The sequence below is a fragment of the Prunus mume genome, linkage group LG3 (genome assembly GCF_029339155.1).
Source record: "Prunus mume cultivar Tortuosa linkage group LG3, ASM2933915v1, whole genome shotgun sequence".
NCBI lineage: Eukaryota > Viridiplantae > Streptophyta > Magnoliopsida > Rosales > Rosaceae > Prunus > Prunus mume.
Window position 1 is genome coordinate 26,914,508 of NC_142700.1, and position 27,101 is coordinate 26,941,608.

The window sequence follows — 27,101 nt, forward strand, 5'->3', positions numbered from 1 at the left end:
CATCTATTGCAAGAGATTGATCACGTGGCTTGGTGGACTTCTCTTGCAAATAGGAGAATATGTCTATATATAAAATATGGCGTGCCTCTCTTTTATTTACACAGCTTTGATATATTTGTTTTGAGCATATAGAATTCGAAGAAAAGTTGTTGTGCATATATTTGAGATAAATCATCAAGTGTTCCATGTTTACTTGGTGATTTATCAAACATTTTAATCATTCATGTTGCATTCATTTGCATTGTTTGGTGACTCATACGGTTGAGGGCACCAAGATCGTGGTGGCTATTTTCCTCTGGCAAGCTTGAAACAATTGTGACAAGTATTGGGTTCAACATAAGGAGTGTTGAAGATCATCCCGTGACAGAAGTTGAGTTATGAATAAGCATTTTTAGTCCTCCTATAGATTTGATACAAAGAGTCCCTTTATCTCCCAATTTGTTTTGCAAATCACGGCAGAGAAAATCCAAGTAGAAGATCCCTGTTTGTTTTGTGGAAAAGATTTGATGAAAAATAATTTCTCATGTCTTTCACAAGAGATGAGAAAATGTAAGATTCATTTCCCATGTTTGGTAATCTTGGGAAGTAACCAAGAAATACCACTTTTTTTTTTTTTTTTTTTTCACATGTTTGGTTTGTGTAGGAATGTAAAACAAAGTTTGTTTAAATTTCCAACTATACCCATATGAAATCAAATAAAAAAACAATGCATTTAATCATATATTGTAATTCTAATTGTTAATGGCGACAAAATGATAATGAAAAATATGCATTTAATGTCGGCTCATTTTTCCAAATTTTCCTATGAGGGGGAAAACAAAACTCAATGAGGAGGAAGGCTTCACTTTCCCTCCTACTTTCCCATGTGCTTAGACAACTATTTCTCATGCTTTGACTTACCAAACATGGAAAAACATTTGATTTCCCATTCTCAAGACTCCTTTCCCATAAACCAAACATGTCCTATTCCAACAAGCATGAAATGAATATTCCTTTCAAAAGTTAGAATTAAATACCACTAATTTTTTTTTAAAAGTCCTTTATTTTTGGTTGGAAAATATTTTTAAAATTCTTTAAAAATTTGAATTGGTTACCTCCACACTTTTTAATTCTTTGAAAATCTTTAAAACCCGACAAAATAATAAAGACTGCTAGTCACTCAAAATTTAAAAAGTTCCAGGCAAAGCGGGAAACGAAAAGCTCCTGACATAGAAAAGACCGCAGCATTAGATGAAAAATAAAAAATAAAAAATTCCATGTTTTCCTTTTCCATTGATGTTCTCTATTCTCTCTGCCTATATATATAAAGCCACAATCTCAAGGTTGTTTTTTATTTATTTCGTTCGTATTATTTTGAAATGGCGGAGAGGAAAAGCAGCAAGAAACCACAGAGCCTAAACGACAGCCACTATCGCCTCCTCCAAGACCTCGGTTCTCCTTCTGCTAAACCCTTTTCCAGACTCGCTGGTATGAACCCCAACTCTTTACTCTGTCTGCAATTGTTTTTTTATTTTATAAATATAATTATTTTACGTTAAATTATATTTTTGTGGGTCTTCAAATATTGAATCAATAGAGGACGATAAAGAGGAAATGGACGACTTAAAGCCATCTATGGTGAAGATCGAAGGCAGAGCTTCATCCAAAGACCAAAGCAACAACGACAACAACCGCAGTGATCATAACATTCCCCATTTCTCACTCACTGGTTTTGATTCTTCTCCTGGTACTCATTTTTCGCTTTGCCCACAATCTGTTTGAATATATGCCTATGCGACTGCAAAATGCGAAACTATTTCTTACCAGTTGTTTTTATAATTTGTTTTTAGAAACAATTGTAGAACCAGAAAAACCCACAAAGGTTAAGGTTGAAGGTAGACGGCGTCTTTGTAAAATCTCATCGCGGCAAGAAAATGCTCCAGCTGAGAAAGCAGCGGTGCTTGATGAGCCCAATTTTTCTGATATTACTGATTTTGAGTCACCAACACTGCCTCAGAGGAATGCGAGTAAGACTAGTGCCAACACTGGTGGGAATGAGATTAGGGATATTCTTGATGACTTGAGCTCGAGGCTTGAGTTTCTGTCAATCGAGAGGAGGGGTGCCAGAAAAGCTGACATGGTTGAAGGTTCTTTCCCTTCAGCTATTTGTAAAGAAGTTGACGATGGAAAGAAGGTTGATTTGCCTGAGTATGAGAGTGCGGGCTCTTCATTTTCACTTGCTTCTGACATGTCTGATTCTTCTTTAGATGCTACTAAGAAGGCTAGAAATGGTGTTGAGAGTGTGGTAGATGATTATGAAGATAAGGGACTTATTCAATACGAGCCTGAGGGTGACAAATTTGGTAAGCAGACCCATGGTATGAAGATTACTGGTAAAGGTGTTGGTGGAAATGAATCCAGAAGTATGGGTGCGAAATTAGTGCTTGTTGGGGATTCTTTTGTGTCTGAAACTGAAGGAGAGGAGGCAAAGGCTTATTTGCAGAGTGAACCCCGTGGTGATAATTATGTGGACAGGCTGCCTACAAAACATGATGAAAGACAAAAGAAAAGAGAAGCTTCATTGGTGGATAAGAAACCAAAAACTGAGTGCCGTTCCTTGGTTTCTAAAGGTGGGAAAGGAGAGGTTGATGATGAGGATGGTTGTGTAGTTTTGCATGACAAGAAGATAGTTAAAGAACTGGGGAGGCATGGTGGTAATTCTAAAGACCACTATGTTTCTGATGAGGTTATTGTGGTTGATGATTCTACAGAGGATTCTGGTTTGGAGGATGATAGTTCTATTACTTTAAGTGGCCTCAAATCTACTTACAAGTTGCCAGGTAAGATTGCAACGATTTTGTTTCCACATCAGCGTGATGGCCTCAAGTGGCTATGGTCTCTGCATTGTCAGGGTAAGGGTGGAATCTTAGGTGATGACATGGGCCTGGGTAAAACAATGCAGGTAAAAAGATAAGAGTATGATTAACAAATATTTTGTTTTGGAACCCTTTTTTTTTTCTTTTGTATAATTTATGGATTCTGTTTATATCTTATTGCAGATTTGTAGCTTTTTAGCAGGGTTATTTCATTCATGTTTGATCAAAAGAGTAATGATTGTGGCCCCTAAAACGCTGCTTTCCCATTGGATTAAAGAATTATCATTCGTGGGTCTCTCTGATAAGATAAGAGAGTGAGGCTGCTTGCTCTTGTCTTTCATAAGATTAAACGATAATCTGTGTAGGAAAACCAAATAGTAATCGCATATTTGTGCTTCCTTGTAGATACTATGGGACTTGTGCCAAAGCTCGGCAATATGAGCTTCAATACGTACTACAGGTAATTCCTCTATAATATACTTCAGGTAATTGATGTGTCCTTTGGTCCATTGAATCACAGTCACCCTTCACATCAAATTACAAGTACTTAATATTCGCCCCCCTACATCTAAGATGCAATATATTTTTCAGCGAACAATATTGTTGACCATGTATTTAGCATTTACTTTTTGAATTCAAGGTGTAAATTGGAATTGAGGGAAGCCCATTTCATTATTAAAGTCTGCTTGTTAAATCATTTATTTGTTTCAAGTTTAACTACTGCAGAATGAAGCTTCATGGTGCCATCCACATAATATATGTGATTTTATTTTGAGTAAACTTTTAGTATGACCGTGGCTGCACTTTTGTTCTTTCATATTAAGAAGTATACTAAGATTCCATTTCATTTTGCTCCCACATTCCATTGCTTTTCTTGTAGGACAAAGGCGTTCTTCTCACAACTTATGATATTGTGCGGGTTAATTCAAAATCTTTAAGAGGGGGCCGCTATGTCCATGATGATGAAGGTGAAGATATCATATGGGATTATATGATACTTGATGAGGTGAAAATGAATATGCTATTCAATTTGAGTAATTTATGTCTATTGGTTTGTGTAAGGAAACAATGTAGCTTCTGTTAGTTATGGTCATGCATAAGAAAGGTTATTTGTCAATTCAATTACTCGACCGGCCTCTCATACACCGCAGTGCATGATCCTGTCCAAGAAGGGACTTGTTTAATTATACATGCCATATATTTATCATGGATATACTATGATGAAACTTACATGTTTATTGGTGCATTACTAATTGATTTAGTATTTTCTAAAATTTCAAGTGTCATTTTTTCAAGCAATTTTTGTTTTTGTTTTTTTTCAACTTCTACTGATATTTTCAAGAAATTGTTCATTCAGACTTATAAATGTCTTTGAAATTATTAACAAAATGAAGTTTTGTTATTTAGTTAGTACAGGTGAAATTTTCTACACCCTAGTGTTCAAGTGAACATTTATACCCACATGACCCATCCATCATACCAACTTACACTTGAAACTCACTTGGTTGCCTGTTCAAGTAAGCAACACTGGATTTCTTTTTATGAAAGGTGCATGAAACAACCTATTGTAGTTGAGATAGGACTTTCTTACTTGAATATAAGAACATCATGTCAACATGCCCATGCTATAAATTACTTTTAGTTTGATGGACCTATTTGCATCTCCAGGGGCATCTCATAAAGAATCCAAGTACACAAAGAGCCAAAAGTTTGCTTGAGATTCCTTGTGCCCATAGGATTATTGTAAGTGGCACGCCATTGCAAAACAATCTGAAGGTACTGTTTGTGGTTTCTTGAAGATTCATATTTGCTATTTTTATTCCATTGCGTTGTATGTTTCAAACAAAACATCGACATAATTTTGTATATTTTCTGTACTTTTGAATTTCAAAATAGGAGTTGTGGGCCTTATTCAACTTCTGTTGCCCTGAGCTACTGGGTGATAAGCAATGGTAATAATATTTTTCATGCTCTGGTTGCCTTCAGTTATGTTTCTGCTTCTGTATTCTGCATGAAACTGCGGAATTTTTTCAGGTTTAAGGAAAAATTTGAGTCTCTCATTCTTCGTGGAAATGAGAAAAATGCTTCAGACAGGGAAAAGCGAATTGGTTCCACAGTTGCAAAGGTAATGATACTATTATCTTCTAATATTCTGTGTTATCTGATTTGGTGTAATCTTTGTTTTGGTGTCAATGTTGAATGGATATGGACCAGAGTATTGCGGTTGTTTGTTTATGTTGTATATCTCCTGTATCTAGCGAACAAAGCAGCTTGCGGATGCGGTGACAGTTGCTCAAATTCCTTAACTAGATGATTTTTATTTGCTAAATCAATAGGAATCAGTGTTCAATACTACTTTGTTGTGGCCTCAGTTTCACACTCTTGAACGTTTCTGGTTGTTTTATGACATTCATTTAAAGTGGTAATGGACTAACTTAAGTTTTAAATTAGTTATTTACACTGACATGTAGAATGCAGTTGTACTCGTGATTTTTCCCCCTAAAATTTTGACTTTTTCTGTTGACTCCTTTCTTTGTTATTTATAGCTGCGAACTATGTTTCTTTCAGGCCTCTGATGATATTAATGATAGGCAATTACATTTTAAAACAGGAACTAAGAGAACGTATTCAACCATTTTTTCTGCGCCGCTTAAAGAATGAGGTATTTAATGAAGATGATGGTCAAACAAATGCCAAACTTTCTAAAAAGAATGAGATCATTGTTTGGTTAAGATTGACTGGCTGTCAGGTTCGATCTGCTATACTCCAATGACATTTTTTCTCTAAGTAGTTTCACATATTTTCAGTATGTTTCTCAAGTTGATCGTTTATTTGGTATAGCGGAAACTTTATGAAGCTTTTCTAAAGAGTGAGCTGGTTCTTTCCGCTTTTGATGGCTCCCCATTGGCCGCACTTACGGTACAGTTTGTTATGTAGTTCTTAGTTCTTTTTTCTGCTTATTTCTAAAGGAGCTGGTTCTGGCATTAATTTATTTTTTGAATTTCTTCTGTATAGTTCAAATGAAAACAATGGAATCTTGCTTTAATTTATTCCCCATTGCTTTCCTATAATTTACTGAAAAGGTGACCATCGCTCTGTCTTATTGGTCTTTTCACGGTTATTATGTGCTTCATATACTCTGCATGGGGTATGTTGGATATTTTGGAAGGAAAATAGATTGAGTTTCTTGTCCAAAAACATATAAACTAATCAGAGTAAACTTTTTGGAAAATAAGCTACAATTAGCTATTTAACTGGTCCTTGAACTTGTTGATGTTGCAAAACTAATCATCTCTTTATTTGTTTATAACAAATTCATATTTTGATTCATTTTAGATCTTTTTAAAACCTTTCCATTATTGGAAGAACAAACATCACCTTTCAGTCTGTTTTAAATGTATTTTGATATTTATCCTAGTGATAGAAGAGATAAATATTAGTGCAGTTTGTTAATTCTTCTTTGAAAATAATGATGGGGAAGGACTGTTTGATATGAACCAGATCCTGAAGAAAATATGTGATCATCCACTTTTATTGACAAAGCGAGCTGCTGAAGATGTACTAGAAGAGATGGATTCGATGATGAAGCCAGAAGATACTTGCATGGCAGAAAAACTAGCAATGTACATAGCAGATGTTGCTGAGAAAGAGGACTTGGATGAGAGACAGGACTTTGATGAGAAGCATGCCAACATCTCATGCAAAATATCTTTTATATTGTCTTTACTGGTAAGGCTGCAATGTCCTAATAGATTTGACGCTTTCAGTGTTTTTATGCATAATATTAAAATGTCTTCAATGTATTTTTACAGGAAAACTTAATTCCAGAGGGACATAATGTTCTTATCTTTTCTCAAACTCGAAAGATGCTTAATCTTATTCAGGTTAGTTATTCACAGTTATGTCTGAAATATGCTAATAATATGAATTCTTGAGAGATGTCATTACATGGTCATTTCTGGGCACATCTTAATGCTTTCCTTAGTGAGAATCATAATCTTGATTGCTTGGAGTTTGTGCAATCTGGATGACTATGCATGCCAACTAGGTGCTTAGAAGTGTTAGAAGAATTTAACCTGTCATTATAAAAAATTTCTTGCTGATTGTGATAGAAAAATAATTGCTATTTCAACACATATTCAGCCAACTATCATGACGTTTTGACTAAATTTTCACAAGCACGTGGTTCATGGACAGCTTGTTCGATTAAATGAGTTTAGTGGTTGTGAAGGATACAAGTTCATGAAGAGGCTAAAATTGTATAAGAAGACATTCAAGGTTTGGAATCTGTAGGTTTTTGGGACCTTAGAAAAGGTGCAGTAATCACAAAGGCAAGGCTTTGGACAGGCGGGAAGAGGGGGGGAGTGGGGTTCAGATGATTCCTGAACTAGTGAAAAAAAAATGTTAAGCCTGAGGTTTTTGGGGATGGCTTTCAGAGAAGAAACTCCTTGGAGTCAAACAGCAAAAGTTTCTTGAGTGAAACAAAGGGGTATCAGTTCGAGGTTGATTCATAGGTTGGTCAGTTCAGGTGAATATGAAGCGCATGGATACAAGTTATGCCTTGGAATGAAAGACAATTCCTTATCTGCTTACGAGGATGAAAGGATGTGATCAATAAGTTGGAGCTCGAGGATGTGAGATTAATTGAGTTGAGAGGTGGTGCAAGAGTTTCTTGAGTGAAACAAAGGGATATCAGTTCGAGGTTGTTTCATAGGTTGGTCAGTTCAGGTGAATATGAAGCGCATGGATACAAGTTATGTCTTGGAATGAAAGACAATTCCTAATCTGCTTACAAGGATGAAAGAATGTGATCAATAAGTTGGAGCTCGAGGATGTGAGATTAATTGAGTTGAGAGGAGGTGATCTTTAAAAAAAAGAAATATTCCTGCAAGAGTACTGCAAGGGCAATATTACCAGACTTGGATTAGAGACCAATTCAAGTAAAAGTTTTGGAAAGGTCCTTTGAGGAGGGGTACAGAGGGAAATTTCTGAGTGTAGAATCAATGTCTTCGGGCCCAGATTGATTGTCATGTTGGTTGGAACAGTACAACCTCTCCATTTTTTATGCCACTGGACAGGGCATGTTGTCATTTGCCAAACATTTCTCAAGACTGCATTGCAATCGTGCTTGTGCTATTAATATGTCATAGTCATCCAATTAAGATTAGGCAGTGTTCAACCAACAACTGACAACATTAAATTGAGGGAATGCTTTCCCGAAATCAAATGGATTTTAAGAGATAAATAGTGTAGTTTGTTATTTAACAATTTGTATGCTCCAAATAGGTGAACTGGTAGTATTTATGGATGACCTTTTCTTTACAGGAATCACTAGTGTCCAATGGTTACAAGTTCTTACGCATCGACGGTACCACAAAAGCCATTGACAGAATGAGGGTTGTTGATGTAAGTGTTCTAAATCATTTAATTCAGAATTTTTTTTAACAATAGTTAGTTAGAATGGTCATTAAATTGTATTAATCTTGCGTGCAGGATTTCCAAGAGGGTAACGGGGCTCCCATATTTCTCCTAACATCACAAGTAGGTGGTTTGGGCCTTACGCTTACAAGAGCAGATCGTGTGATTGTGGTTGATCCTGCTTGGAACCCAAGGTGTTCGCTTATGATTTTTAATTATAAATTTTAACTTATTTTCTATTTGGTTTGATAAGTCTCTTCATTTCAGAAACAAAAGTGTTTACCCATGTCTGCTGTTGTCTTGTATCTGTTGGCTACTTTGAGGTGGTTGTGATTTGTTTTTCTTGTCCATGTGTGGTTTTGATATTCTTTCTGGCTTTGGACAGATATGATCAGTATTCTTCTCCCTTTTGTATGGAGGGTTTAGTTCTCCCTGTAATCCTAAAGCCTGCTTAAATTGAATTTGAGAACAAATTTTTGATACACGGCCACGGGGGTTATCAGATGTTCTCCTAATGTAGTTCTGGATATAATGTCAGTATTCTCACATTTATCACTTTTATTGGTTATCACATGCTTTTAGGTTTTTTTTTATTTATGGTTTATTTATGAGAATCATACTATCTTAATAGAACATATGAAAGTTACAAGAACAAAACAGAGGATAAGATGAGGGTTTATCACATGATGATGATTAAGAAATGAAACTACTTCCACCATATTTCCTTTTTTTTGTAAATTAAGATCAAATATTGAAAAAGAAAATTCTTTGATGTATTTGTGGCGGTTTTGCTGATCAAACTGTCTCTGTTCTCTTCCTATATATCCAATGGAAGATTGGAAATTTTAATAACAATTACAAGAAACCAGGTAAGCTATGTTTGTTGCTTAATACTCATGTTACAGCTTACGAATGAAGACAACATGTTATCAAAGATAATGCTTTTGATACTTTCAATGTTGCCTTTTGGAAAATAATGCCTCTCTTCTCTTTCTATATGTTCTGTGGAAGATTAAAAGTTCGAATTAAGTTTAGATTCATGTGTAAGCAATATGTCCTTTGAAATTCAGTATACTCTTTCTTTGTTGAGGTTAACAAGGATATTAATTGTGCAATTTGTGGTTCGTATATTTCAGTACGGATAACCAAAGTGTGGATCGTGCATATCGAATTGGGCAAAATAAGGATGTCATTGTATATAGATTAATGACTTGTGGGACTGTTGAAGAGAAGATATACAGAAAACAGGTTATTTTCCCTCTATTTAGATGCTGTATTATGAATGATTTTAGAATGCTTAGATAAGTGTTTCGGGGTCCTGTACTGTGGTTTATGTAGATTGCTTCAAGTAGCGAACACTACATCCTATATCTTTAGGACTTTAAGTATAGCTGCTTAAATGGTTATTGTCTTTTCGTGTTATAAAAAACTTGCCATTCCTCCTATGCTATGCTGTGATAGCATTTCTTCCTGTTTGAATATCTATTTATTTTATGTGTGGTTCAGTTATGCTTCATACTTTGAAACATCACATCATTGTATTAACTCTTCAAAAATATATTGTTTAGATATACAAGGGGGGATTGTTTAAAACTGCAACCGAGCATAAAGAACAGATGCGGTACTTTAGTCAACAGGTGAATGCTTACAAAGTTGTAATTGCTGCTATAGTGAGCATTTTTATATCCTTGACATTAGAGGAAGAGGAACACTCATTCTATACTTAACTTTTATTAATATTTCAGGATCTATGTGAACTTTTTAATCTCCCAAAAGAAGGTTTTGATATCTCCATTACTCAGCAGCAGCTATATGAGGAGCATGATAGCCAGCACACAATGTATGCAATCGTTGGGCCTAATATTTGTGACTTTTAACCATGTTATTTTTATGACAATAAATGCACATGAATCTGTTTTTTTTTTGGTTGACACATAAATCCGTGTTTGGATGTGCATATATTTGAGATTGAGATTAGATTCTGCAATTTGCTCTTTTTGTTCTTAAATTTGACATGTGTATTTGAAATTATAGAATTTTTTTTCCATCTCATGGTTCCCTCTCTCTCTCTCTCTCATTCATATATGTGTTCACAAGTTATTGTATTCTTTTTTTCTCCCAGATGATGCTATATTAGATGTTTCTTTTAGTTTGTTCTTTCACTGGTAAACATAGAATAGGGTACTAATAATGCGTAAGAATCTGACATAAGACTGGTTGTCATATTTTAGTGACTGAGGTTTGTTTGTATATTCTTTAATTTGACGAATTATGTTGCATAATATGATCACTCCTGTCCTTGAATAACATATGAAATTGATAAAATTGTTAGGAATTTTTTTTGAAGTTAAAATACTTGTAATAGTCTTTTTTTGACTTGAAGCGACATAAGTAGTGTTTTTGTTCCTAGATTAAAGAGTAATCCTCAAATCCTAGTAGGGAGCTTTGTGCAGTTTATAGAATTAGAATCTAGAATATTACTTGTATGTGCTTGATTTTTGGTGCAAAAGATGTTTATTGTTTTAGCCTCAAATGTAGTTTAATTCCATCTCTTTTTTGGGCGTGCTTCATGGATTCATATTTGAATTGACTTTCAGAGTATACACTCCATTCAAGATTTTCTTGCAATTGTACTGTTTACTGTAGGGACGAATCCTTTAAGTCCCATATTGAATTCTTGGAAACACAAGGCATAGCAGGAGTCAGTCATCACAGTTTACTCTTCTCCAAGACAGCACCTGTACCAGTTGTAGAGGAAGAGCAGGAAGCTGAAAGGTAGACCCATTTATTTCTTTAACTTTCGCCAGAACAGATTTATTGTTAGACTTTTTTGTCTTCTTTTCTTTGGAATCTTTTGCTCGTTGTAAAAAGGTAAATTTCCCTACAGTTGAGCGCTGCATGTCAGCACATAACTACAACAAACTTTATATTAGTCCGGAAGTGAGTTTCCATTTTTTTAATCATTCTGAGCTTTATCGGATTATTGTTGTTTCCATTTACATCTTTGTACTAGCTAGTTGTAATCTAAAAGCAGATTAGTGTGAGACTCAGTTTGACCCAGAAATATCGTTTGAAAGCTTCCCAGTAAAAACTGTGATATTGGTAATACTGAATATGTATTGGGCATTTATGACGAGTTACTTCTGAAATCTTATCTGTTTACTTTGCTATACTGGGCACAGGATCAGGGGAGCTTCAACTGCAGGAAGGTCATCTTCAAGTTCTTTACTCGAATGCAATGTGAACGGGTAGAGCTCTATGGAATCATGGCGTTTATCCCATTTGTGAACAGGAAAGAGATTATTGCATATGATGATATTTTTGGTTTTCATTGTTGACAGGGCTGAATATGCTTTCAAGCCAAAGGATGTATTAAACAAGAAGCCTTCTTCACCAAATGATGCGGGTAAACTGACAGAATCGGAGATTAAACAGAGAATCAATAGGCTATCACAAACTCTTGCAAATAAGGTATTCTTACTCATTATCTACTTTGTTAGCATTTAACGCCTGGTTTTCAGTGAAGATATCCTTCTTTGGAACAAGCATTTGTGCTCATTTTAGTTTTAATCCTATTAATTGATTCGCCCTTGGTGATTATATTTTTGAACGATGTCTGCAGGCTATGGTTTCAAGATTACCAGATAAGGGAGAGAAGATACAAAAGCAAATTGCTGAGCTGAATTCTGAGCTCTATAGACTTGGTACAGTGGAAGGAAATGAGAGAAATGTTATTAACTTAGATGATATAACTGGGGAGTTTGAAAGGGTGTTGATATAAGATAATGTTGCTGAGCAATGAAACATGGAAACAGAAAAGGACTACGTTATTATTATTACTATTATGTTCTTGGTTAAATCTGTCAATTAAAAATATGATGCTGTATTTTGTACGACTGTCCTATGTCCATATATGTTTTCTGTCTCGTAGTTTTGGTTAGTAAATTAGAAGGCAATGTGATTTGTTTTGTGGTCGCTTTGTTTATTGGTTAATTCAAACAATTCACACGATGAGTATCTACTTTTGTTATTGTTAATTTTTTTTTAAACAAGCGATGGTCTAAATTACAAGGAGATGTAAGCTTTTCACACATCCTCAATGTTTCATGGGGTTTCGAACATGATACTACTGATTTGTAAGTTAAGACCATTTTTCCACTAGACTGGACCTTGTTGACACTTTTGTTATTATCTTAGGAAGACAATAATGACATTGCTACGAGTCATTTTCAAGTGTAACACTGTATGAAGTGCTTGTTAATAATCGCTAATACCAATTTCTTAAGTTGCTTTACATCATTCGAGGAATATTTACTAGTTTTAAGTTCACATCTTATGTAATAGAATGGCCTAGTTTAATAAGAGAGCTTCTAGGACTGGCTAATTGAATGTTTATTTTCCCCTAATTTTGAGCCATTATTTCTGAAGGACAAATTTTATTGGGTTCTAGGGCTTTAATTTTTTGGTGATGCAAGATGCCTGAAGGAGTGCTTGGATCTTTCTTTTGCCAAGGATTCTAAAAAGAAAGTGTTCTTGGTTTCTTGTTCTACATGTTGACCACATACTTTGCTTTGGTAAACTTTGTATGATAGACACCTACATTATTAAGGACTATTGAGATATTTTATGTATTATCTGTTATTTTATTCCTATGCATATGAAGTTTTTGAACATTTTATCACATTTAAGCTACTTGTTGAAAATATGTTTTCCTCTAAAATTAAGGCTTGGAAACAGATGTGGGAGGGGAATATACTAGTCGGACGCTTTAGGATTGCACTTGGCAGTGTTGGGTTTCATAATTCGCAAGTTACACTTGTAAACTATAAACACACACTCCATTTGTAAACTATAATTTTTCTTTTAATAAAAAATATTTTTTTTCCCAATTTTCTTTTGGTTTATAAATATACAAATTTATAAATAAGAGTAGTTTAAAGCCTTATCTATTACTATTAGGCCATTACCCAAGTCTCTATTGTACCCTTTTGATTTTTTACTTTTCCAGAGTTATTATTCATATAAAGAATTTAGTATTTTTCCATTAAATACTCGTATTGTACACGTACGTATATATTTTTCAATAATACTTTTGTTTTCCATATAATACTCGTATAATACTTCCTTTTGATTTTTTACTTTTTCAGAGTTATTATCCATATAAATAATTTAGTATTTTTCCCATTTAATACTCATATTCAACATGTACGTATGTATTTTTCAATAATACTTCCGTTTTCCGTACACATCTTAAAGGCTAGCCAAAATACAAGTTTTTTTTTAATAAATATAATAAACCAAACATAAAATACACGAATTGTACATGCACGTATGTATTTTTCATGTTCAATACACGTATTTTTTTATATAGAACTTTCACTAATACACACAAATTTCATGTACTATACACATAATTTCCACATATTATTGATTAAAAATAATATATTAAAATATTAAAATAAATTTGTTTGCCCGTTTTGCGTTTACTCCTGTGATGGAAGGGCAAAGTTCCCCACTGCCTTGAGAACTATAGACTGGTCAACAAGTCGACTTTCTTTTGGTGTGCGGCGTGCCCTTGCTAGTAATAAAAATTCTAGCAGACTTAGTTTGAAATGGATAACTTGCGCCCCAAGTTACTGATTTCTGCAAACAAACGATTGTGAATTTGGGTGAGGAATATCTCCCAAGTAAGTTCTTTTCTTGCCTCATGGTGAGGACTTTAATAATTTATCTCGGTATAAAGAGGTTGTTCGGCGAATGGTTGATGGAATTTAAATGTTTTTAAGCGAACGCCTTTTACAAAACTATAACAATAAATACTCATGCTAGAGAGATGAAGATACTGATTGGAACTCCATTTCGCGAGATGGAAGGTTACATTATGGGTGGATTGGAAATGCCCTTTGGACTTGAGGCGCTTATGGAGCGTTGACAACCTTGATTGCTAAGCTTCAACTATAAATCGATACAAAGGTTGATTCTGGCGAGTTTCAATGTACCTTAAGCTTTGTGAAGCTTACGAGTGGCGAATGCGGCTTCTTGATCTGTAAGGCGTATGGTCGTTCTCGAGGACTTGATGGGCTAGAGACTGCACTGTAAAATTTGTTGAGGTTTTCATGTTTGGGAAAAGCTCAAGCTCTACCTGTCTTGGTTTTTTGCTAAACCAAATTTGTAACGAGAGAAATCTCGTTTTGAATGACTTATTTTCTAAGTCTGAACCTTGGGAATTCTAATCTAAAGCTGGTTTTCACTTGGAATTCAAGTGAGCTTCTGGTTGATTTTGAGTTGTTGTGTTTGTGTTTTGGCTCAATGAGCTTTGGTTGCTTCAGTGTTTTGAAGGTTTTTTGAGATCAAGTGATCATTTTGAGTTTTTGTTTTTGATTGATTTTTTGGTTGTCCTTTCCCTGTTCACTCCTTCTTGTATTTATAGTAAACTGTTTCTTCTCTGGAGTAGGGTGATTGTGTTTATTTATTGGGCGGCAAAGATATTTCCCCTCTTTTCCTCTTCTTCTTCAGTTTTGGCAGATAGGCTCTCAGATAGGCAATCACTTCCCTGTTTTTCTTGAAAAGGAACCTAATCTCTTTCCCAATTTCAACTGCCTCTTGTGATATTTTACCCGTGATGGTTAGTTTGATTCCTTTTCTGGACAGCTCCCTTGCTTTCCTGCTTATCCCTCTCTGAGATTGTAACTTGCTTATCTTCTTGGGAGAATTACCTTCTCTGAAAAGACAGAAGAAAAATCTCTGAATATACATATATAAGAGGGATTTGATCTTCAGTTTTTTCAGAATCAACTTGATGTCATGAACCCTTCAATCACTTCTTCTATGACAGTTGCCATTGCTGACTTTTCATCACAGAGATGTCACGTGGGATTGTTCCTATTTCTGGGCTCCCTCTTCCTATTATATTGGGCCTGTGAGGCCCAAATCAGCTTTGTTTGCTCTGATGAGCCTTGGTGGTCTCTTCAGTTTTTGGGCTTCCATCTTTTATTTGGGTTGGGTGTGTCAATTTTGGCCCAAACAATGCTTAAGTCTGAATCGTTTTGGAGCGGTTTGGACTTAAATACATGCCATTAAATTGGCGTGGTAAATTCCCGTTAACGGAAAGCAGTAGAAGTACAACAAAGGGACAAACTCAAAAGCAGTAGAAGTACAACAAAGGGACAAACTCAAAAACAGAAGTAGAAGTACAACAAAAGGACAAACTCAAAGTAAATCTAAAACAAGGGTAATTTTGAAAGGAATCAAAAGATTTTTAGTGTAATCTTGTGTCTATCCCAGGGTCTGTTTGTACAGCCTGCGAATCCCACATGGTTGGATAAAACTTTTTTAACCATTTGCCATTGATTGGGGCCGTATGAATTTCTCCATCCCTATCCTGCAACCTGTATGCCCCCATTCCGAGGATCTGATTGATTATGAAAGGGCCTTCCCATGTAGGCGACCATTTTCATAACCACCACATGGGTTCCGAGGGGCGAAGCTTTTCCAGGACTATCTCCCCTTCTTCAAAACTCTTGTTCCTGACTCTCTTGTTGTAGGCCCTTGATACAGCCTGTTTTCCTGCCAGGAGTTTGTTGAGAGTGTCAGTGCTTGCATCAATCCCTCCAGTTCGGCATGGCACGGGAGTAGTTTTCTCCTACTAAGTCATGTTGGTGAGCAATTACGAGGGACTGAACAACTATCTCCATAGGCAGAATTGCATCATGACCGAGTTAACGCATAGAGTCATGCGGTCGCTTCTCTTTTGAAGTTCTATATGCCCACAGAGTTTCTGACAGCTTCTCATGCCATTGTTTCGGATTCTTCTCAAGCATTTTCCTGATAATGTTGATGATCACTTTGTTGCTTGATTCCGCCTGTCCATTGGCTTGGGCATAATAAGGAGTGGATTGGAGCAGTCTGATTTTGAATGCCTCTGCCATGTCCAGCATTTCTCCGGATATGAAGGAGGATCCTCTATCAGTTGTGATTGATTCTGGGATGCCAAATCTTTGGATAATCTGCTCTTCTATGAAAATGATGATCTCTTGAGATGTAGTAGATTTAACAGCCTTGGCTTCCACCCACTTAGTGAAATAGTCTGTGGCAACAATGATAAGCGATCTTTGCTGCTGGCTGTTGGATAGATCTTACCAATGAGATCCATTGCCCATCCTCTAAAGGGCCATGGTTTTACCACTGGATTCATGGGAACTGATGGAGCTGCTGGACTGGGCCGTGTCTTTGACAAGATTCACACCCCTTGGAATAGTTAATGCAATCTTTCATCATGGTTGGCCAGGAGTAGCCATATCTCCTAATTAACCAGCACATTTTTCTCCCACCTTGATGCGCTCCACAGATTCCTTCATGGGTTTCCCCCATAACTTTCATGTATTCTTTCTTTCCGAGGCACCTTAAAAGCACCTCATCCTTGCTCTTTCGGACCAAATCTTCATTCCACATAAGGTAGTTTAAAGCCATGATTCTGACTCTCTTCTCGGAGGGCAAAGTTGGATATCGTAGATAGGTCATGATAGGATTTCTCCAATCATCTTCAGTGATTGTGGCAGAGTTGACATCTATCTCCATCCCCCTGGCCAGAACAGATGGTAGGCTTTTCTTTCCTATCCTGATGATTCTTTGTACACAGTCTTGAGCATTTGTACGCTGTTGCCACACTGGGCCAATTTATTGGCATAAATTTTCTTCCCTTGGGATATGTTCCCAAGTGGCTTCTCTGAATTCTGTCAGAAGATTCCTAGCTGCCACCAAGTAGACAGCCAAAGAAGGGCTTAGGCACTTGTATTCCCCAGCAATTTGTTTTAAAACCAGCATGGAATCTCCCAGAATTTCCACAGATTGGATTCCTAGTTCTACCAGTATTTCTAAGCCAATGATTAAGGCCTCATATTCTGCCCTGTTGTTGGTGCATTGGAAATCCAATTGGAAAGAGTAGCGTGTCTGATTCCAAGTGGTTCTTCCAAGACAATTCCTGCCCCTGAAGTTATATCAGTTTTTGATCCATCAAAGTATAACTTCCAAGGTGCAAGATGAACTGAGTAGATAGGATTGTTGAGGCAGGTGTGAGCTCTGGTCAATAGATCTGCATTTGCTATGTCTAAAGAGTCCATATTTTCAATCTCCTCTCCGGGATGATCTGCTAGGAAGTCTGCCACAGCTTGTCCTTTGACGGCTTTCTGAGGAACATATCTGAAGGCAAATTCTGTCAAGGCCAAGGTCCATTTTCCAATTCTGCCTCTTAGCATTGGTCTTGTTAGCATGTATTTGATCAGATCTGTTTTGGCAATGATATAGATGGTGTATGGCAGCATGTAATGTCTGAGCTTTACAGATGAAGTACAAGGCTAGGCAAAGTCTTTCATTGCAGAATATTTTATTTCCACTACATTAGAGTTCTGCTTAGGTAATAGACCGCCTGTTCCTTTCCTTCCTTGTTATCCTGAACCAATAAACTTCCAATGGATACTTCTGATGCAGATATATAGAGCTTGAGTGGTCTGCCTCTCTTTGGTGGGGACATGAACTGGTGGATTTGAGAGGTAATGCTTGATTTCCTCAAAAGCTTGTTGGTGCTGTTCTTCCCACTTAAAGGTTTGCTCTTGTTTTAATCTTAACAAAGAAGAGAAAGGCTGGATCTTTCCTGCAGAATTGGATATAAATCTCCTTAAAAAATTAATTTTTCCTAAGAGACTTTGCAATTCCTTCTTGTTCCTAGGTGGCAAAGCTTCTATGATGGATTTTGCTTTGTTTTTGTCGATCTCTATGCCTCTTTGGTGGACCAAGAATCCTAGGAAATTTCCCGCTTGAACTCCAAAAACGCACTTCTTTGGGTTCATTTTCAGTTTATGTTGCCTCATTCTTAGGAATGCTCTTCTTAGATTTGTCATGTGGTTTCCCTCCTCTGGTGATTTAATCACAACATCATCAATATAAACTTCCAGGGAATGTCCAATCATATCGTGGAAAACAGAATTCATTGCCCTTTGATAGGTAGCCCCTGCATTTCTCAAGCCAAAAGGCATTACAGTGTATTCAAAAGCACCTATATGCCCTGGACACATGAAGGCTGTCTTGTGGATATCTTCTTCTGCCATCATGATCTGATTGTAACCTGCGTTGCCATCCATAAAAGATAGCATCAGTTGCGGGCAGCTCCATCTACTAGCATGTCGCCATTGGCATAGGGTACTCATCCTTGGGAGAGGCTTCATTCGGTTTCGTAATCCACGCAGATTCTCACCGCCCGATTTTCCTTTTTAGAACGGTACAATATTAGCTAGCCAATCAGCATAGATGGCAGGCCTGATGAATCCTGCCTTGAGCAGCCTTTCTATTTCTTCTTTGACTTTTAGTTCTGTGTCCATGGACATCCTTCTTCTGGCCTGTTTGACCGGAAGGTATCCCTCTTTGATTGGCAGCTTGTGTTCTACCAATTCCCTGTCTAATCCTGGCATCTCATGATAATGCCAAGCAAAACAATCTTTGAACTCTTGTAGAAGTGCAACGAGTTCATTCTTAAGTGGCTCTTTCAATAGTGCGCTGATAAAGGTAGGCCTTGGATCCTCCCCTGTTCCTAAGTTTATTTCCTGCAAAGGATCTTCTACCTCTGGCAGAGAGTCATCCAGTGCGGCTGGTGCAAAATCTAGCACTTCCTCCTGTAGTTCCTCTTCCTCCTGGCTTTCCGTGCTTTCATGAGTGAATTCTGCCATATTGATGGCTGGATTCTGCGCAAAAAACTTTCTTTCCTCCCAGTATATCAACAATCTTTTTGTAATGGACCAGATTGTTGCAGCTCGATCCTTTTCTTGTTGATTGGGACTAGACATTAGTGCTATGGAAATTTTCGAACAAAAGGTCTGTTCCAATCCTCCAAGGAATTGGTTAGACCTTCTCCAATGAGCCTCTGGGCCGTGACACCATGGGGGCGGCCGTTCTGGTTGACTCCAAAGAAGGTGAAAGGACCAAGGTCATCATGATAATACCTTGCCTCACAACACATGGCAGAAGGTAGAAATGGCCGTGGATCGGCCTCTATTATCTCCATGTAGCCTTCTTCATTCCATAAAGCTAACTGTTGATGAAGAGTGGAAGGAACACATAGACTCTGGTGAATCCAGTCTCTGCCAAGCAATGCATTGTAAGTGGTGGAGGTAGTATCTACCACAAAGAATGCAACCTTCAGCTTCTTGCTTCCTACTAAAACATCCACATCTAGGATCCCAAGCGTTTTGGTGATGCATCCTGCGAAATTGGTGACGGTCGGCGGGTTGGAATTAAATCCTTTTCTTACTGCCCATTTTGCTCAGCATTCTGTGAGGCAGAAGGTTGATGGCTGCACCTCCATCTACCATAGTTTTGGGAATAGGAACACCCCCAAAGTTTGCTGTTATAAACAAGGGTCGAGGTGGTTTGCCATTTCTTTGGTTGGTTTGGAGAAGCAAAGCTGATCATGTAGCCAACTTGTGGGTTGTTCATACATCTGGGTACTGCATTTCTTTGATACGGCATTTCTTCCGCTTCAACCGCATTCAAAACTTTCTTGGGAAAATACGTCTCCGTCCAGTGCTCTTGTCCTTCTCTGCCTGAACTTTTCGGCGGAATGAACACCATATTGATGCCTAGGTCAAGACGTAACAAGTCCTCCAATTCCTGCACCGAAGGCCTCGGTTTCGCATCCAATTCTCCGTCATAATCCATCTGTTCTCCATCATACTCCTTCGTCCATTCTCCTAGTTCTCTGTTCAGGGAGCGCATTACAGTCATCTGTAGATGGTTCATAATCCATTGCTCCTCCTCATATTCCTCAACCCAGTCTCATTGCCCTTCTCCGGAATAGGATCGGTTTTTCCTGCAGTCGGGAGTTTTAAGTAGATTTTCTGGGGCGGAGGTAGAGATAGAAGGTTTCTTTGAGGATTACCTTTTTCAACTTCGTGGTTGAGAGATTGCTTGTTACATGCAGGGAAATATTTACGCTCTTTCCCTTTTTGGCGGATTGGCCTCTGGAAGCACACATGCGTTTTCGTTATTGCGGAATGTGCGATCTTGTCTCGAACCCTCCTCCTTTGGGTTCTTGTCAGCTCCATTGTTGGTCTGCCACTTTTCCGACAGAATACCACCGCCTTCAATGATGGCCGCCAAAGGTTTATCACTGGGCACTCTTATTGATTTTTCTTCCTTGGGCTGCTTAGTCATTCTTCTGCTGGATTGGACAGGCCTAGGGTAGTTTCTCTGTCTGGCCTTATCCTGGGCGTGGTTCCAATCCGGTCAAAAACACTTGGAGTGGGCAGATCCTGTTTTCGGGATTACCTCCATTTCGACCTCACACTTGCACTGCTGCGAGCACTATTCCTGAAATGGTTGCTTTTGGTCTTTCCATAGTCTCCTTTGAAACTATTCTGCTTCTACTGAGTCAGTCTCTATAGCTGTTCTGTCCTTCTTTCGTTCTGGCCAATTTAGGTTGACCATATTAACTTGTGGCGGGGGAAAAGGATCTGTGGTGACGGATGTAGGTTTTTCTGCTAGCTTCAGCCTTCCTGCTGTTATCCTTCCTGTATAACATCTCTGAAAACAACACAACTATTGGTAGAATGATTCCAAGAATTGTGCCATCTGCAATACTGTCTGCCCTTGAGTTCTTCTGGTTTGGGCATTCTGTGAGGCGTCTCTATTGCTTTCTGTAGCAACATTTCATCAAACAAAGCATCTACTTTGGTCAGATCGAAAGAATATACTTTGTTCTGCATGGGTTTGTTTGGAACGAACCCTCCTGTGAATGGTGGCGGCTTTTGATCCCTTGGAGGCTTTGTAAGGGTTTTACAACTGATGGGATGCTTTAATTTTGCCATTTCCGCAACTGCAACCTCTCTCTCCTCCGATTCCTCTGCATCTTCTTCTGACTCCACTTCAATCATATGTATTGAGGAAGAAGGGGATTTGTAATTCGTGCCTTTGGAAGAGTTTCTCTTCTGCTGTTCCTCTCTGAGCAATTCCTCGTACTTGGCGCTTTATCGCGATTCTGCCAGATCTCCAAACAACATCCCATCAAATCTTTTCCTCAGAGAAATTTTGAGGGCAGCCTGAGCCATTTGGATGAAGTGTCTTTCTTCGATGGGGATTCGGCACTTCATTTTGAGCTTCCTGAACCTGTTTATAAAGTCTTGGGCAGGTTCATCTTCACTCTGTTTGAGAGCGGCAAGGTCACTGATGGTGACTTCTGGCTGAATCCTGTAATAGTAGTCATGGAAGACGCTCTCCATTTGCTCCCAAGTTTGAATAGAATTTGCTGGCAGGTTAGTGTACCAAGTGAAAGCTTGTCCAGAGAGAGAATTCCCAAAAAGTCTTAGCTTTAACAGTGGGTTATTCTCTATGGCTATGCATTGGGTGGAAAATCTGCCTACGTGCTCAACTGATGAAGCATGAGGATCCTCTCCATTGAATAAAGTGAAGTTTGGTACTTTAAAACCTGGGGACAAGGGTATCTGATCGATGTAAGGTGGATATGGCTTCCTATAGGTGGGCCTTTCCCCCTCCTGGCCAGGCTCCATCATTTCCCTGATCATCCTCTGCAATGCCCCCGTCATTTAGAGCATTAACGGGAGGGGTTTTGTCCACTGTGCAGGTGAGCAAATCGTGGTTCTGCCCTATATGGTCTAAGCGAACTTCTTCCTGTGCTCCTCCGGCTCTTCCAGTCTGGGTGGTTCCTCCGTTTGCCCCACTGCTTTACATGCGTTATTAGCATAAGGATAGTTTCCCCCTCTGCCTCTCCTTCCTCTTGCAGGTGGAGGGAATGGATTGGGTCCATCCTACGGGCCTGTAGGGTAATATTGCTTTGTTGGCAGAATTTCCATAGGGAGATCTTGTGGGGCGCTTGTGGAACAAGCCGAGGCTCTGGCGGTCTGCGGGACTTGTCTGGCGCGAGGAGCTTCGGCGTATTGGGGCGACGTTCTTGGACAGGAAAAACTATTTCCTGTGTCTGGATTTCTCCCCATTACAGTATCCGGCTACTGTGCAGAGAGGATTCTCTTGATATGGCCATGCCAATCACTGGTGGGGACCATAAGGAAGGTCTAGTTCTTTGGACCACCTCATCGGGATTGGGAATTACGGACATGGCGACCTCGATCCTTCTGAATTGCCTGTTGACCTGTCATTGCATCATGGCTGTCATATTATTTAGGGTATCTTGGCTCCTTTGTGTTGTGACTCTTGTCGTAACACGATTCTATGTCGAGTTCATCCTTCAGGCCGGTCCTGGACCTCCTGCTCCTGTCTTTGCCATGTCTTGAATCTGGGCATCACTTTCTTGATTCAGTCCTTCCACGAGGGCCACTTGGTTTATTTCCATGTCGTGGTGTGGGTTCTGGCTAGAGCTTCCAGTATTCATGGAGTGGTAAAGAACTCAATGAGAAAATGTATACTGAGAAGTCCCACTGGGCGTGCCAAATTGTTTGCCCGTTTTGCGTTTACTCCTGTGATGGAAGGGCAAAGTTCCCCACTGCCTTGAGAACCATAGACTGGTCAACAAGTCAGCTTTCTTTTGGTGTGCGAGCGTGCCTGCTAGTAATAAAAATTTTAGCAGACTTAGTTTGGAATGGATAACTTGCGCCCCAAGTTACTTGATTTCGCAAACAAACGATTGTGAATTTGGGTGAGGAATATCTCCCAAGTAAGTTCTTTTCTTGCCTCAGGTGGTGAGGACTTTAATAATTTATCTCAGTATAAAAGGTTGTTCGGCGAATGGTTGATGAAATTTAAAGCTTTTAAGCGAACGCCTTTTACAAAACTATAACAATAAATACTCATGCTAGAGAGATGAAGATCTGATTGGAACTCCATTTACGCCGAGATGGAAGGTTACATTATATTTGGATGAAAATGCATTTGGACTTGAGGCGCTTTTGGTGGAATGTTGACAACCTTGTTGCTAAGCTTCAACTATAAATCGATACAAAGGTTGATTGGCGAGCTTCAATGTACCTTAAGCTTTTGTGAAGCTTAGGTGGCGAGCTGCGGCTTCTTGATCTGTAAGGCGGTGGTTTCTCGAGGACTTGATGGGCTAGAGACGCCTGTAAAATTTGTTGAGGTTTTCATGTTTGGGAAAAGCTCAAGCTCTACCTGTCTTGATTTTTTGCTAAACCAAATTTGTAACGAGAGAAATCTCGTTTTGAATGACTTATTTTCTAAGTCTGAACCTTGGGAATTCTAATCTAAAGCTGGTTTTCACTTGGAATTCAAGTGAGCTTCTGGTTGATTTTGAGTTGTTGTGTTTGTGTTTTGGCTCAATGAGCTTTGGTTGCTTCAGTGTTTTGAAGGTTTTTGGGGATCAAGTGATCATTTTGAGTTTTTGTTTTTATTGATTTTTTGGTTGTCCTTTCCCTGTTCACTCCTTCTTGTATTTATAGTAAACTGTTTCTTCTCTGGAGTAGGGTGATTGTGTTTATTTATTGGGCGGCAAAGATATTTCCCCCTTTTCCTCTTCTTCTTGATTTTGGCAGATAGGCTCTCGGATAGGCAATCACTTCTGTTTTTCTTGAAAAGGAACCTAATCTCTTTCCCAATTTCAACTGCCTCTTGTGATATTTTACCCGTGATGGTTAGTTTGATTCCTTTTCTGGACAGCTCCCTGCTTCCTGCTTATCCCTCTCTGAGATTGTAACTTGCTTATCTTCTTGGGAGAATTACCTTCTCTGAAAAGAAAAAAAATCTCGAATATACATATATAAGAGGATTTTATCTTGATTTTTGAATCAACTTGATGTCATGAACCCTTCAATCACTTCTTCTATGATTGCCATTGCTGACTTTTCATCCAGAGATGTCACGTGGGATTGTTCCTATTCTGGGCTCCCTCTTCCTATTATATTGGGCTGTGATGCCCAAATCGACTTTGTTTGCTCGATGAGCCTTGGTGCAGTCTCTTACAGTTTTGGGCTTCCATCTTTTCAAATTTGGGTGTGTCAATTTTGGCCCAAACAAAATTATTGTAAAATATTATAGAGCGGAAATTTTCAGTTGTAACTTGCGAAATTAAAATTTTATAATAAGTAAATGCGGCCGGCTATCTGGTCTTCTTTCTTTTTTGGAATAAATAGTGAGCCTCACGGCTATACTGTTGTAATATAATATATTAAAGTGGACGGCGGTGTTTTAAATTATTTTTAAATTCATAGTATAGCCGCGCTGCTATACTCTGTTTAAAAAATTTCCTAGATTAATAGTATAGCCACGCGGCGTTACTCCGTGATTTTAAATCATTATTTAAAAAAAATTAATAGTATAGTGGAAAAAGGGAATTGACTTGTAGGCAGATAAATCGTCTCATATTCGAACCCCTATAAGTACAGTAGTAGCGTGCGTGTTTGTGAGAGAGAAACAAACCTCCTTATCCCTTGTAGTTTGTATTATTATTTGTATTTGAAAAGGAAAAAAAAACTTTTTGAAATTTTAATGAATTATTATTGCATATGTGGGATTTGCAAGTAACGAGCAACTATATAATTTTGTTCATCTTTCAAATTGGCATTGCCTCTACTAATAGAAGGGCTGGGCTCAACTTCATATTTAGGCCCATACTGAATTACGGAAAGGTTTGTTTCCTTTTTTAATTGGGTAAAGAGTTTGGTTAGTTTCCTGATACAAGTAGGAGAGGTATGCTCTGTAATCACTATATATACAAGGACTTCCTTGCCTATATAACTCACACTTTTCTAACTGAGAGATCAGAATTATCAATATGGAAGTGAACAGAGGAAATCACGATGAGAGGAGGCCACAACGAACAAGTGTGGAAACAATCGAGTGGACTCTGGAGCACCACAAGCAATTCGTGGACACCATGATCCGATTAGAATTGGATGATCTCAGAATCCGTACAGCCAGGCGGACGATCCTGATTGTGGAGCTCATGAACGACGAGGCCTTGAGGCTTTTTCCGCGGTCAACTCTCTTGACCCACATCTCCAACTTCAAGCGTTTCCAGAAAATCCCTTCTCGCGGTTTTCAGAAAACTAGCGCTCACAGTGCTTTGATGAGAGACTTGGAACGGCTTAACACTAATAAGAAGGAGGAGGAGAAGGAGGACGACATGTCGTTTTCATGGAAACTGGAGCATCATAAGAAGTTTGTGGAGGCAGTGATCCAGTTGGAGTTGGGCAAGGTAAAGGTAACCCCGAAGGGCATTCTGAAGCTGATGGACGAGAAGCACCGCCCGGGCCTCACTGTTCGAGCAGTGGCGAAGCATCTCTTGGGATTAATGGTTTTACAGAAAAAGACTCAAATATCACATGTTCGAACTCAATTATCACATTCTCAAACTCTATACTACGCCAAATTGGAGGAGGTTAGAAGAATGAAAGAAATCACCCGCACGTTATCTAATGTGAATATCTCTCTCGTCACGCGACCTAACGCACATATCTCTCAAGTGAAGTGAAGTGACTAGTTGTGACTGTATGACTACACTGGTTAATGAGCATGTCATGTTTTGGCAAGAGAAATAAGCTCGTGGCAACTCATTGTTGCGACTATGTGGCTAGATTGGTTAATGAGATGTATTTTTTTATCAATTGAATATGAATAATTCAGTTATCTCGAAACTCTTTGATGTGGTTTGCTCATTCAGTTTTTAAATGACCCTTAATGTATGAGTTGTGGTTACCCAAGATGATAAAAAAACAAAATAAAATAGGATGAATATCTGACTTTCTTTTCCAACACTTAAAACAAGTTTATGAACCAAATTGTGGATTTGAGCTGGGAATAACTTTGAACAATTTATATTCCCTCTCTTAAAAAACTGGACAGAGGTATTCATGCTCTCCACTGTAAACTATGGCCCTGTTTGGTGGGTTGGACTAGATAAGACTTTTTCAATTAAAATGGACATGAGATTTGTCTCTCCTCTCCTCTCTCGTCTCTCCTCTCTTCTGATTTAAAAAAAAAACTAATTTCTTTGGATCTCTTTTTTATTTATTTATTTATTTATAAATTTTATTTTATTATAATTTTATTGTTAAATATTGAGTGCTGTGGTTTTTTGGGTTTGATTTATTTTGGTATCTTTTTTTTTTTGGAAAAAAACATTCATTCATCTTTCTGTTTCCCAGAATTGAAGATTTGGGTTAGATGTTGAGTACATTTTATTTTATTTATTTTTCACTTAATTTTCTTCATTTGTGATGATTTAAGAGAACTTGTATAAAATTGGTGTATTGGGGTTTTATTAGGGACAAATGGTTTTATTGGAGTCTGATCTTTGATGCCTTGTGATCGATCAACTGGAATTTGAGAAGTAGGTGTTTATGATTTTTGTATGCAAATCCCAATTCATCATAAAATAAAAAATTTGTTATGTTTTGTGAATTTGAGAAGTGGTTGATTAGATCTTTTCATATGCAAATGGATAGAAACTGTAAGGCTATCTAGCAATTTGGGGATATTTTGATTGCATTTATGGGTAGTTTGGTTTGTTCAACGTCTCGAAGATCTTTCAAATCTGGTTTCCCATCCAAATTTTGCATCATTCTTTTTATTTTATTTTAATGCTGTTTTTAGTTTGTATTTTCTTTGATTAGAAAGAGGAAGAAAGATACTGAAGAAAAATAAAATAAAAGAAACACTGAGGCAAAAAGTTCGAATTTTACATCTGATTATTGTTAATCAAAATTATTATTTTGATTTATTAAAAAAAATTTAACTCAAGTCTGTTGTTTTGTGCAAAAATGAATAGGACCGGACTCAAAGCCTAGTTAGTCCAAGCCAGCCCAATTCAATGTTTAAAAGCTCATCCTAACCAGTCCAAGCTAGCCTACCAAACAAGGC

At 37.9% G+C, this 27,101-nt stretch overlaps 2 protein-coding genes across 2 annotated transcripts; both read left to right on the top strand.

The window, feature by feature from the left end:
- Positions 1–1,145: 1,145 nt before the first annotated feature.
- Positions 1,146–12,169, top strand: CHR24 (chromatin remodeling 24). Its single transcript, XM_008229322.3, has 22 exons — positions 1,146–1,467; positions 1,577–1,726; positions 1,830–2,941; positions 3,039–3,169; positions 3,261–3,315; positions 3,736–3,861; positions 4,524–4,631; positions 4,752–4,807; positions 4,890–4,980; positions 5,467–5,604; positions 5,697–5,774; positions 6,357–6,584; positions 6,668–6,739; positions 8,181–8,261; positions 8,349–8,467; positions 9,410–9,521; positions 9,842–9,910; positions 10,019–10,113; positions 10,920–11,048; positions 11,456–11,521; positions 11,615–11,744; positions 11,896–12,169. Exons 1-22 carry the CDS (start codon positions 1,359–1,361, stop codon positions 12,052–12,054), a joined length of 3,414 nt encoding a protein of 1,137 aa, XP_008227544.2. The 5' UTR covers positions 1,146–1,358; the 3' UTR covers positions 12,055–12,169.
- Positions 12,170–24,924: 12,755 nt separating this feature from the next.
- On the top strand, positions 24,925–25,881 carry LOC103327046 (uncharacterized). The gene has a single exon (XM_008229323.3). It carries the CDS (start codon positions 25,015–25,017, stop codon positions 25,711–25,713), a length of 699 nt encoding a protein of 232 aa, XP_008227545.2. The 5' UTR covers positions 24,925–25,014; the 3' UTR covers positions 25,714–25,881.
- Positions 25,882–27,101: the final 1,220 nt, after the last annotated feature.